The 13,951-nt window shown below is 40.7% G+C and overlaps 1 protein-coding gene across 1 annotated transcript in view; it reads left to right on the top strand.

Moving 5' to 3' along the window:
* Positions 1-1,073: 1,073 nt before the first annotated feature.
* Positions 1,074-13,951, top strand: part of LOC136444439 (receptor-type tyrosine-protein phosphatase S-like) — a 30,984-nt gene continuing 18,106 nt past the window's right edge. Inside the window, exons 1-14 of the mRNA XM_066441985.1 lie at positions 1,074-1,394; positions 5,379-5,495; positions 5,999-6,105; positions 6,477-6,672; positions 7,487-7,741; positions 8,358-8,489; positions 9,145-9,282; positions 9,720-9,857; positions 10,462-10,572; positions 10,738-10,860; positions 11,513-11,721; positions 12,626-12,719; positions 13,235-13,458; positions 13,862-13,928. Of these exons, the coding sequence (XP_066298082.1) occupies positions 5,435-5,495; positions 5,999-6,105; positions 6,477-6,672; positions 7,487-7,741; positions 8,358-8,489; positions 9,145-9,282; positions 9,720-9,857; positions 10,462-10,572; positions 10,738-10,860; positions 11,513-11,721; positions 12,626-12,719; positions 13,235-13,458; positions 13,862-13,928 (1,855 nt within the window). The 5' untranslated portion in view covers positions 1,074-1,394; positions 5,379-5,434. The remainder of the gene's footprint in view (positions 1,395-5,378; positions 5,496-5,998; positions 6,106-6,476; positions 6,673-7,486; positions 7,742-8,357; positions 8,490-9,144; positions 9,283-9,719; positions 9,858-10,461; positions 10,573-10,737; positions 10,861-11,512; positions 11,722-12,625; positions 12,720-13,234; positions 13,459-13,861; positions 13,929-13,951) is intronic.

Genomic DNA, 13,951 nt, shown 5'->3' with positions numbered 1-13,951 from the left:
GACTGAAAAAAATCTGTCAGAAGAAAACGATAGTCATCAGTAACAACCAATTGCATTCGTCCAGCCCACTGTTCTAATTGGCCATGATTGTCACAGTGTATTCCACCCACTGGGTGGGTAGGATTGTGTAGCTGCCCTTTCCAAGGGAGGAAGTCCCTGTCTTGGGAGGAAGTCACACTCACATGTATCAAAGAGAAGGGCATGGTTTGTATGCAGGTGGCATCTGTCCAGCACAACTTCTGTGGGAATGGGCAAAGCGCCAGAAACACTGGCCAAATACTTTTCAATAGGGTCATTCCATTGTCAACATGCTTGGGGTGTGTTTTTCAAACAACTTAGGAAATAAAGTTATGTGTAAAGGGCCTTTTCTATTGATGTGGGTGGTCAGGAAAGTTTTTGAAAGAAAGGATAGGGGAGGAACACATTTTGTTGTTAAATTAACTTAAAAATAGTTCTGGCCTCCGTCGGTCAGTATTCAGACCAATTTGCAGGTGGTCAAAAGGAAGGAAGTGGGGTCCAGTGACTTCTCTTGGCTGCCCCCATGACATTTCAAAATGGAATAGCCCTAGATTAGGCAAGGTCACTGAATATCCCAAGGGATTTCAGTACCTGTCCATGTTTGCAGACTAGACTATAAAAGGATCACTGTCTTTGGAAATGAAATAAAATGAGTCCAAATTTCATTAATTGTTTGATCAGTACAAGGTAGAAAGGAGAAAAATGACAGGATAGTGGCTTCATAGAAATTATTGAAGGTAAAGTGCTAGACACTTCAGTCAACAATAATCAATTTGCTTGTCAGCTTTATCCAATTAACCTTCAAGCACTTTACCTAGGGTTTGCCTGTTGTTTTATGCATGTTTTTGAGGCATTTAAAAAAAATCATCTAGTGGCCAATGTTCTTATCTCTTTGCCACTCTCCTAGGACAACTAGATAGACATAGAAAATGCCTCAAAAATGTTTGTAAAACTCTTAGCTGAACCCCACGTCTGCTTGGAGAATAAAGTTTCCAACCATCCCACCCCTAACTAGTGTTGAAATGGAATATCCCCAATGATGGACAGCACTTCCTCCTCCAGCTGGGCAGTTGGTTGGCTCTAACAGACTTATGGGGTCCCCAGAGACAGAATGACTCATTCATAACACATTTCCTATGGGAGGTCCAGTCTGCCAAATGTGTTTTCCTGGTGCATGTCTGTGCTGTCCACTCTGGCAGGTTTCAGTTTCCGAGAGTACATGTAACTATGTAGTAGCATGAGTCAATCTCAGCTCCTGAGTCAGAAAGTTGAAGAGGACTGAACGCAACAGTGTCTTTTACAGTGTCTGATGTCCTGATCTGTCCTCAGTTAGACCTTGCTGTCAGTGTCGGCTGTGACATTGCTCTTCCCATTGGGTAAGTGTTTAATGATGTTATCTGTCTATCTCTTGTAGCCTTGACATAGTGTAATTTAATACTAGAGAGCAGCCACAGCAATGTTGAAATTGCTAAAGTAGCTGAAAGCTGTCAGTGATGGTTTGGACACTCAGGCTGTCTGGAGGAAGTTAGGAGGTATCACAGAAGGACTGAATACAGGAAGGATGGGGCTTGTGGGCTGATGCCTGGCAGTAGTCAGGGATCAAGGGTGAAAAGCGGGGCCTACACAGCATGGTGTATAACAAGGGACATATCAAAGTTTTCTACTTGAATCCTGGTTGAAATAGCCATATGTTGCCCATGACAAAATGTTGCAGATGCAGTTTTGATGGTTCGGTCTAGGGTTTGGAAATTGTCCATAAATTTGTTTTGTACTACCAGCAGTCACTCCATAGATGATGACTAGTTTCTAAGCAGATGTTGGGGCAGACAAATATATATAATGTAGAGAATTGTCTGGCCGGCTTTTCTGACAACTTAAATACACCTCCAACCCAAGAAAAGCCTGTTGGTTACAAGCCTTTACAGTTGTCCACCCAACATCTGTTTGGAGTTTAGATGATTGTTGATATCTTTACAGACATGCTTTATGTCTTTTGATTTGCAAGTCTATTTTAAAGTGGCTAATTGCTTGCAGACATAGACAAAAATTTGCTTTTAGACAATACATTTTGTATTTGCTTGTGTCATTGTCATAGAACAAGTCTTGTAGTAATTTGTACTGAAAACAGATGGTTAGACACATAAAGTTGACTGAGTCTTTAATACTGTGTTTAATTGCTTGCCGACATAGAAAAATTTGTCTTTTTGATAATATTTGCTTGTGGCATTGCCATCAACTTAAGAATCATAAAACAAGTCATTGTGCTGAAAACAGATGGTTTAACACTTAGAGTTGACAGTCTTGTTAGCATGCCCAAGACAGACACCTTGGGAGAATTCAATGGAGAATGTCAAGAATGGGGTGGAAGTGGCATGTCTTGAGGCATTAGGTCATGGCTGTGTTTAAGCAGGGAAGTGGGTGGGTAGCGCACCCTGGCCTTCACACAGAGTGATAAATGCAAACAGACAATGGACAGATTCAGCAGATTCAGGGCAAGGTTAGCGAAGAAATGTCATCACAGTTGCCTGCGAACTTGGCCTTTTACAACATGGCACGCAAACAAGTTGACTTTGAATCACTTTATGGCAATCTAGTCCTTTTTTGGTTGTTGAAGTTTTGATCACACGTCGAGTGACACATATTTTTCTCACTTGATACCGAAATGTCTGGTATACCAAAATTGAATATGAATATTGACAGAAGAAAAATGTGATGATGAAATGATGGGATTCTTTGGTAAAGTTCACCACACACTGACTGCAGATACAGATAGAAAGTGTAACTTACATCTGCTGTATGAATTTGTTAAATATTAAACTTTTGAAATGGACACTTCCAGGACACTCTCCTACTGAGCACCTAATCTCTAAGCAGATGTAGAGGTGGAAAATCTCAGTATTGTTTGAATGGCCAACATTTTTGCTAGTCCACTCCTCTGCCAGAAAAAATGGTTGGTCAGAAAATGTTACAAATTTTGTACCCCAACATCTGCTTGGAGTTAACTGGGCAATTAAAAGATACCACAGTCTCTTTAGTGTTGTAGCCGCTTATATCCAAGCAGATGTTGGGGGGAGGCTAAATCGTTTTTTTTTCCTAGCTACCCTTTTCTGTCAGACCATTTCTCCAATGGTGTGACACAGAATTGGGCAGCTAGCTATGAAAACAAAACTATTAAGCCTTCGGCATTAATTTTTTTTCTGTGCTGCGCATTCAATGTTTGGGACCTCATGTTTTTGATTTTCGTTGTTAAGTCAGTCAATTTAGCATACAAAATTGAATTTTCATCAGTTTCATGTCATTTTTGGGACAGTTCGGTGAAATGTTTGTTCATCCCAACAAGCAAATTTCCCTTCTGGGACCGAGGGACGGGTCCTGATGACAACCCTGCTCCCCCAACATCTGCTTGGAGATTACTGGTAGTAGCCCCTCCCATTCCATGTACTGTACATGTGCTCTGGCTCAGAGTAATTGGACATGCCTGTGACATGGGAGAGGAAGGTCTGTTTGACACAGCTCATTGAGTCAGGCTGACCCACAAACAGGACCACCAACCACAGAAGACCGAAACTAGAGAAAGAGGCCCAAGAGATTTTTAAACAGACCAGGAATTCCCTTATTCAAAAGGCATACAAGGTTGGCTTTGTTTCTCTCTTTTGCTAATGTACATGTGCTGAGAGAGAACATACCAGTCTCACATAAGGATTTAGGAGGGCCTTCCGTAAATGAAGGGATGCAAATTATGACATAAAACTTTTCCCACAGACTCAAAAGATAAAGGTAAAGCGGTCGAATCTCAGACGCTTTTTTGTTACCTAGTAGTGCAATGCGGCTTTGCTACAGCTCGGGTGTTGTTAGCCAAGCACACCGCGTCACCCCTACTCTTCTTGAGCGTGATGAGTTCCTTTACTTGCAGAGGTTTGACGCCCTAAAGCTCCCTCATACACGGGGCCGCCGGCCATACGTCCCCTTCGAAAGGACGATGTACTCTTTTCCAGTCTTGTCCAGGCCCGGGCGCGAACTCAGGCTGCTGGCTCCACTGAGTTTTTTTTCACTTTCATTGCAGACAAAACAGACTGGCAGGTGAAACAACTACTTCAGTAACTTTTACAACTGTTCGCCCATCTCATCTTTTTGGAATTTTCACAAACACATTTTGCAAGATTATTTTAACAGTATACATTTGCGATATAGCTTGCCCTGTGACCAAATGTTAAGCGCTAGAATGAAGGGAATGTGACACGAAGTTTGTTGGTCACAACTGTCAGTTGTGTTCAACTTTATTCTCGTGTGAATTATGGCAGTTTTGACACATGACATTCAAACATGGCTCAGAAAAATGTTCCCATGTACACAATCATGTATATGTCCACAGCTACATGTAAATAATCCCTAAAACAGCCGAGGTCATGACTAATGTGTTGATCATGCTAATGGGAAAATATTTTCGAGCCATGTTTGAATGTCATGCCTCAAAACTGCCATAATTCACACGAGAATAAAGTTTAGAGATAGTTTTTAGTTCTACTTTTTTTTTTTGGATATCCCAAAAAGCAGTCAGGTTATGGTGAAGGAAAAAAAGTATAAGCATGCAAGGGTTACTGTTGGTAGAATTCAGCCCTTAGTTAGAAATCTGCATAATGTAGGCTTTAGCAAGACCAAATTGTTTTGTCAGTGGTGATGAGTATGTACTTAGCCAGCCTGGTGCACTGCTTTGGGGCTGTACTGGTGCATAATGAGGGTGAGCCAAGTAGACAAACAGAGTAAGGAAAAAAAATTAGGCCACATTGATTTCATTTCTTGTTTCTTGGAATCCTTGGTTCATGGAAAATAATTGAGTCAGACTGTGTTTCTGATACTGAAGTTTCTGAAATGCATTGATAAAAGGGGGCAGTAACAAGTAGGAAGAAAAGGACTTTCTTCAGCTTTTGGTAAAAAATAATGAGCATATTGGTGTTGATTGACTTTCTGAATGGTACAAAATCTACACATTTTTGTGGTCTATTAATAGTCATTTTCGTCAAATCAGAAAAAAAAACAATGAATCTTAGAAACCAAGACATTAAATTGGTATGGCCTAATGAGGATGAAGCAGGTTTGCAAGACAAATATAGTCTAGCCAGTGACCTGGAGAAAATCTATCATATTACACTTAGCCAGAGGAACAATTCTACTACTGTACACTGAGGAACAGGACAAATTCTCTCCAATAGTTACTGTACAATTATCAAGAGGAAGCTACCCCTAGCACCAGTGGTTCTCCCCACTGCGTGAAGTTACTCAGGAGCTCCAGAGGTAGACCTGGATTTTAACTGGACTACTGTGTGGTGACGTTGGCTTGTTTTCCTTCTACCATCCAATAGAGAATCCAGATCCCTCTTGAGGTTCAAGCAAGTGTCACAGGAAGTGATCGGCAGACATGGAAGGCAGGGGAGCACTGCTGGCCTGGACGTTGATTCTAGTGTTACACACTACAGAAGGTAGGTTAAGGTCATACTAAGTATACCACCTCTGTGAAATCTCAGGAAACTGAAACTCTGAAAATTTGGTCAGCAGATGTTTTCAGATTGATCCCTGAAAGCATGCAAAACTTATAATGCATGGTTTACAAAGACTCACTCTGAAAAACCATGATACCACCATGTGTACTGTACAGTACTTGAGTGAGTAATAAGATCATCTAAAGTCCAGTTAATTGGAAGTTACACATGTTTTGATTTCTTGTGACAAGATCCCTCCCTCCCCTGAAAATTGGATTTTCATGGCTCATTTTTTTACAAAGGGTTAAAGAAATGTCTCCCAATCTTTTCAGGCCAATGGTAAGACTAAAACATCAATCAATCAAATCAATAAATCAGAATTGATTATGTCAGGATCAAATAGCAATCAAAGGTAGAAGCATTCTGAATCTGGGATTTTTTGTTGTCCTAAATCATGAATATTACAGACACATAACAAAGAAGCCCTGTTATTTTTCCTTCAGGTGTTGTAGATGTCACAGTCGTCAGTAAGTTCCAGTTCTTTGAGGAGTTAGCGGACACATGGCTGTACTGTTATTACACCGGAAGTGTTGTCAACCAGAACAGGTACCTGTTCTTTTTTAACATTTATCCACAACAATTTAATCTGTTGGTAATATCAGATTTTAAAAAAAAGAGTTATGCTGACTGGAAGAACAACATGAGAACAGATCCTGAGGTCCAGGTCTATGCCTTGGTACATACAGTTTAAGCAAATGAATATTCACCTTGTTGTATTATTACATACATGTACAGCTCGTAGGTACCCATCTGAGTAATGAGGTGGTGGTTGTAACATGCTCTAAGACCCCCATTTTATGTCTCTTCCAAAATCTCGTCCGATTCCATATCCAAAAATTCTTATGTTATCTAATCAATAAGTAACTGTACACATGTATGTCCTGGAGCTTCAATATGGATGTCTTGTGATACCTCAGGTACCCATTTGGCATTGAGGTCAACACCGGCGCGGGAAGGACATTTACAAAGAAGAGGAATAGTGGCGGCTCTGCCGGAGCCAAGAGCGTCAAGATCTGGGACGAGTCACGTGACTTCAGGGTGGGGGCGTTCTCCTGTCAGGTGAAGAGCTCTGATGGAACGATAGAAAAGGCCATCACCTTGAAAATGAAATCGGAGGGTGAGTAATCATGGCCTATTGCTGATCAGGCCTCCAAATATTTTTTCTGTAACCTGCAATGATGCAAGTTGTCAGAACTTTTTCCTCCAAAACTTTCTGCAAATACATTATGAGGGCCTGCATTGCCTTGAAAACGAAGTCAGAAAGTGAGTAGACAAGGGGTGGGTCTGGAAAACCACTCTCATCATTAGTGCAGTGCAGTCCACCACAAGTTTTGTCCAAGATTTTCAAACGACCGCCATTGTAGCAATTTCTCTTGCGTTCACCTTGCCCTCCTTGTCCCCTAAGAATCACAGTGGACCAGTACAAAAAAACCTAAACCTCTGTGGACCGATTTTGGACCTGACACAAAACAAACACTACTAATTGGTTCATCCAACACAAACAAAGGCTAAAGCAAAACAGATGTGCCTATTAGTGAGCCATTTCTTTGCAGCAGTCTCTTTTCCATGTATATAGACAACTTAACCAACTTGTCCTCTGATGCACAACTTTTTGGAAGCTGTGTCCATAATCTATTAGAAAAGTGCCAAGTTTATTGTACCATGTGTGTCAATGTTAAGACATGATTGGTTGATAAACTTAGATATTGTTGCATAGCCTCCTCCAGGCCTTCCTACAATGGATCATAGAATTTGGCAAAAAAAAGGAATGATTGGCCTGTAGAGGCAGTCCATCAATGGTAATGAAACCCTATGGTGGCCAAACTTCCCTGGCAAATATTCTCCCTATAGTCGGTGTAGTTAATCTGGTAGAGACTATATGTTGCAGACACAAGTTAAAACAAAGACTTAGGAATTACTTGTTGTTTCAGCTGACGTTTGGCCAGCAGACTTCACAGTTACAGCGAACATAGGTGACCCTGTGACCCTACAGATGGAGCAGAAGTCCGACAGAACCGGTATGCTGGAGTGGAGAAAGGACGGGACGTTAGGATCTGTCTTACAAGGACAGAATGAACTCAACCTGAGCATAGCCAGTGTCCAGCCTTCAGATGAAGGGATCTATGAGTGCTACTATCAAGGGTTTAATGACGGAAAGCAAGGCATCATGAGGCTCATTGTGAGAGGTAAAGTTGCATGTTGTTAAAGTTTGTTTGTTTGTTTGTTTGAACCTTTGTTTATTCATGATAAGCTCAAATCGGCATGCAGGCCGCTTTTCATTGAGGTCATGAGGGAAGGGGTAAGGGTCAGCTACAATATAACAGAGATACACAGTCATTTGAGTCCTAATAACTCTATCAACATATATCATTTTAGACGTTTTAAAGTTCTATATCTTTTTAGACGTTTTTAGCATATTGATTTAGATGAATGCTTGAAGTTTTAAGAAACTTTTTGGAATTTAAAAAAAATTGATTTGTTTTATTCTGGACAACAAATTTCAGTCATACAGTGAGTCAATGCTATACATTAACAGTAAACCCTTTACTAGTGACCACCTCTACATAAGAACTGCCTGGCCGAATCTCCAAGCAGAATTACCGGTGGCATGACAGTATCTAAAGGGAAAAAAAATTCCCAAAGCTCTTTGGATTTTTACCCCTTTGGATACTGTCATACCACCAGTAAATTTGCTTGGAGATTTGTGGTCACTTTTTGATGGTCCCTTAATATAAATTCCTTTTTTATTGACCCATACCTTCTAGAATCCAGTATGTTTTGTCTTAATGATCACCCCTGCAGGTTGTCCAGAGAACAAGTGGGGCCCGTCCTGTGCTGAGGACTGCCCTGTGTGCTACAACGGTGGAGTCTGTGACGACAACACTGGGGAATGTGTCTGTCCTCCAGGATTCCACGGCTTCTACTGTGAAAGTGGTGAGAATTAAGATACTGTATGATTATGTTGAAATATTTGCTGTGGTCTTTTTTTCCATGGTTTTGGTGGTGATCTCTCTACCACAAATTCATAACACGGCAAAGATATGTTTACAATGTATTTCTACTCTGCTACAGAATTGTTTCAACCGTGAACATTGCAAAAACCTCCTTTCCCCTTCTGCTACGAAAGTCTCCTTGAAAATAAATGTCCTACAGTGTAAGAATAGTAAACCAAGCATCTTTTTTCAATTTAACAGCAAATGCATGGCTGCTGTTTTGTTGACAAAGGGTTAAACCCCAGCTTTTCCATTTGGTCCAATGAAAATGAGATGTTTGGGATGTTCCTTAAGTCAATTCATTGTAAGAAACACATTTGATGGTCATTTCATCACCAAGGACAGCACCAAATATCTTCTTAAAATGTACAGCAGATGCAAGGCTTGTGGTTAGTAGGCAAAGGCTCAAATAGTCTATACCAGACTCCTTGAGTTGTCTTGACTTAACCAAAGAGAGTTACATCCTTGGTTGTCCGCAGCTTTTTACCAACTAAAAACATGATGTTTGTGATGTGCCTGCTGGTACAATGTAGTGTAGTAAAAAAGTTTGACACGTTTGAACGTTGGTATGAAACGCCTTTCCTCCTGCCCCACAGCATGTGCAGATAACAAGATCGGCACCACCTGTACCAGACAGTGCACCGATGGAGACTGCACGGGTCAGCTGCTCTGTGTGACGGACCCGTATGGCTGCTCCTGTGCTGCTGGGCTCATGGGCATAGAGTGCACTACAGGTGAGGTTACATAAATCCGCCACTCTGAAAAACAGTGGTCTCTAATCTAGTGAAGCACTCCCCAGGTTTGCACTGTTTAGATATAACGTTACAGGAGTGAATTATACTGGGGGCCGTTGGGTTGGAGATCTGTTTGGACGTATCTTTTCAGGGTGACGGAATTATGTACCCCGGTGGAATTATGTTAGTAGATGTTATCTTTTGAACATATTTTTTTTTAGATACGCAGTCTTATTTTTCACTACCAAACGTCCAAATTTCATCCTTGTCATGATAATTACGTCACGATACGATTAAAAACATTCACTTTGCCCTGATGAAGGCAATCTTTACAGACTGGAGATTCAATTATCATCAACCATACCAAACTGTATTAAACCTGTATCTTGTGCTCCATTGTTGGACATAATGCGAGTGAATATTTTCTGCTATTCCAGTTTGTCCTGAGGGCTGGTATGGAGCAGGCTGTACTCAGGCCTGCCACTGTGCCGAGGGACCGTCAGCCTGTAACATCAGGACTGGAGCCTGTACTGGGGGGTGTCAGGAGTTCTGGACTGGAGAGTCATGTCAGATTGGTATGTTAGAACCTTTAACCTTCTCCCTGCTACCTTACTCTGTAACTAATAGGGAATTGGATGCCAAACTGCTATGCTAAAAGTTAACCTACCTCAATTACTTGATTAGATCCACTGAACTCTAACCTCATTTGACTTGCACAAAGTTTGTCACAAGTTCAACTACAGTTTGCGTTTGCTAGCTCGTGTTGTTGAACTATACATAGTTTCAATCTAGAGCATTAAAACTCTTATCAAGCCCACTCCTTCTCCTAGTCATCCCTGAAGTTCCCTGTGCACTGTGAGAGTGCATATAACTGTTTAGCATCATAGATATTGAGGAACTGAAAACTTACATGTTGCCATTACCTAAATGTAGATAAAAATCCAAAACATACAATGTACCAGTACATGTATTACATGTACTGGTACCAGTCACTTGGAATATCAAGAAGATATCAATTTTTGAAAATGATTTTAGTGAGGTTTTTCTAATTACAACTAGTTTGGAATGGCAAGTGTATTATTATAAGAGATGATTTCATAATTCAATTCTAATGAGTTGCTATCATTTTTCATTAAGGATAAGTCTCTTGATAGGTTTGATTTCTTCCCACAAATACAGCTGATTGCAACACGGGCACCTTCTGTCTCCACGGGGGGACATGTTCCTCCACCTACAACCAACTGGACTGCAGCTGTACAGGTGGCTGGGAGGGAGACAGGTGCGAAATAGGTCAGTATTCTTGCAACTCTAAACAAGGCACCGCAACACGACAAGTCATACGGGTTTCAAATTCAGTAATAGCATGCAGTGATAGCTAGCAACATTGAGCCATTCGGGAAAGTTGAATTTCTTCACTTTCCTTACTTTTCATTTTCATCTCATGTTTGTGTGTAGATAAGGATGAGTGTGCAGCAGGTGACTACAACTGCGAGGACACCTGTGTCAACACACCTGGCAGCTACACCTGCACCTGTGGTACCGACTTGCAGCTGGCAGGAGATGGTCACAGCTGTATCAGTAAGCATGTGCAACAGAAGACTCTTTACCTTATTAAACTGACAGTCAATTAGCATAGTTCTACGTGGTGTCCAATTATATATCAAATACAGCATGCATGAATCTTCAAGGTAAGTTGTTGTTATGGCTTTAGGAGTTAATTCTGTTGTGTTGCTGGATGTAAACTTATTTCATTGCTTTATATAAAGGAGGCCCATGAATAAAGATCATGTCTTATTTTGTTGTTTATTGATTATGAGTTTGTAACCCAAAGTGACCTATAATTGGTAGTGCATGATAACTGGTTGTGCTATGTTACCTCCTTCTAAATGTTGTATGTAGTATAGCTTTTTAGGTATTGTTTACAAGATGACTTTATGTCGACCTGACTGTTTTCTTTGATTTTAAGGAACCCTTTTGCAAGTATGATATACATTCATTAAGTCCTAATTGCATTAGTCTTGTAGAATGACTAGATGTCTACACCAGCTGGTTGCCTTGTCAGAACTTTGACTGACAAACGCTTGAGGTCCATCACTTTATTCACTAATGTACAAATATATTTACAGATGTGGGGTGGCTCTCATATGGCCTTATGTGGACAAGGCTAGACATGTTCCTGACCTCCAAAACACATTTTAAGTCCTCAAATTCGTCACCACTTTTTCCTCAGGTCCGGATGAAGTCACACCGACAGTCTCCCCTCTACCTCCGCCTGACTCCAACAGTGCGAAGCTCACCTGGTCTCTGCACACTGAAGACTTCAGCGGTGACATCAAATATTACCTCATCAAGTACAGTCAAACCTCTGGTCCAGCGGAACTACAGACTATACGTCAGACATCAGATAACATCAGACCAGCAGTAGTGGGAGGTCTACAGGTAGACATATCCTTGTTTCCTGTAGTACTGTTAAAGGCATCCAGAGCATTTTATGAGGCTTGAAACTTGAATAAAAAACTAAACTTTCTAGTCATTCCTACAGATAGTAAGTTGCAATAACACTATACCATTACATATGGAAATTGAATGAGCAAAGATACGATGTCGTTGTGTGGTGAGTACTGATAGAAAATCCGAGCCCTGATAGACTGATCCTGACTGTCCATCACAATTAGCGGTTCGACCAATGAGAGAGTGCTGCATGTCCATCAAATATTTGCTTTTTAATGTTTTAAATTTGCATTTCTACGTTTTGACGAAGGTGGATGGGGCTATGGTATCTACAGTATTTAGACTAGGCGCGTGAAACTAAAAGATTACCATGAACTGTAGATTATTTTTGTGCCGTTTTTGTGCACTTTTGAAAAGAAATCCTAACGCAAATGTGGTAAACAGTGGCATTAGTTGTCAATTTCATAAAGATTACACCAACTAGAATATTTCCAATTTTCTGGTCTTATAAAATGCTCTGGGTGCCTTTAACGTAACGTCAGGTATATACAGGTTTCGGTAAAGGACTGGAGAAAACAACTATTTTTGTTTCACTAAAAAACGACTGCCATGAAGAAACAAATGCATCATGATGGCTTTTTTTTTGTTTTCAAAGATCAATGAGAAGTCAGTCCTCCTTTGTAGGCTCACATGTGTCTGTGTAGCCCAATCCGCGATCTGCACGCCCTGCTGCAGTGTGAGATAGAACCAGTCAGTATTGCCCTGAGGAAGGTGACAGACGGTCACCGAAATGTCGGCTTGAACGAAACACTTGGTTGTGGTGATTATGATGACTATATGTACTGTGAAAATGTCTTTAAGTTGTTTTAATGTTGTTTTAATGTTATTTTAGGTGTTCACCAACTACACATTCTCTGTCCAAGCTGTGCTGGAAGAAATTTCAGGGGAATGGAGCGAGCCTATCGTGTTACAGACAGAACCAGGAGGTATATAAGCATGCAGTTACCAATGATTAAATCAGGAAACATCACTTTGGACTAACCTTGATATCTTAAACCTTGTAATAACTAGGATTAATTCAAACTTTTGATGATTGCAAAATTACACTTGCCTTTAAGAGATATTTTAAACATTATGATAAAGATTATTCAATTCATACATATGAGGATTGCAAAATTCTACTTACATTTAGACCTTAGAATCTCATTTGTAAGCTTCAAATTATGATAAGCAACTCAGGATGTACATGTAATGCATGTTGATGGGGCAGATCTTATCAAATTGTATTGCAGTGAATGTAAGCAAAAATCATCCTAATCTGGCCACCAGTGCCCTACAAAAGGAGTCAGCCCAGATACCAAGGGACTTTAACCCCTCCCCGCTGCCTAACAGCATAATCAATACAACTTTGGAGCCAAAAGGCTGCCTCAGCTTTCAATGGCATATCCTGCTGTGGAATCTTAAGCCTTCCCTTTATCTTGTGGGGTATTTGTCCACGCAGTTCCATCTGTGCCAAGAAATGTGCGGCTTGTGAACGTCTCCTGGCACCAGTTAGAGTTGACCTGGGGCAGACCTGAGCTCGTGTTAGGCCCCTACATCAACTACAAGGTGGACCTGTACAGGCCTGGAGGGCTAACATGGGTGTGGGACCACGGTCGGCAGAACTACATCGGAACCTCGCTCATCATAGACCGTCTGGATCCTGCTACAGAGTATAGAGTAGAGGTAAGAGGAAATGAAAATTTTGTGCCTTCAGATCTGTCTGAAGGAAAAAGGTATCAGTTACATCAAGTCCTCAAGATATCAAACTAAAACAAAGGAACATGTATATGGCTTGTTGTATGTTTGTCAAGTGTGTATTGTCTGGCTATGGGTTGTGTACCTGAAATAAAAGATGAAAGAAAGAATGAAGTGTTGGAGATTCTGTATAGTTTTTCAACAGTTTGTGCAATAAATCAACCTCTAAGCAGATGAAGAAATGCAAAATCGTAATGTTTTTCAAGCTCCCTGTTCTGGAGAAAAAATCTGCTTGGAGATTAACAGTGAAGTTACATATGCATTGAGCAAAGAAAGCTAGAAAGAAGTAAAGCACAAGATGTTTTGATTCACTTTTTTTTTCTTTTCTTAGATCAAATCCTATAATGGGAAATACCCAAGTGAAGAGGTTTTTGTGGAGGCGACCACCAGTGATGGGTGTAAGTACTCACACCATTTTGAC

This window comes from Branchiostoma lanceolatum, chromosome 11, assembly GCF_035083965.1.
Source record: "Branchiostoma lanceolatum isolate klBraLanc5 chromosome 11, klBraLanc5.hap2, whole genome shotgun sequence".
In the NCBI taxonomy this organism is placed as follows: Eukaryota; Metazoa; Chordata; class Leptocardii; order Amphioxiformes; family Branchiostomatidae; genus Branchiostoma; species Branchiostoma lanceolatum.
This window is presented reverse-complemented; position numbering and strand designations above follow the sequence as displayed.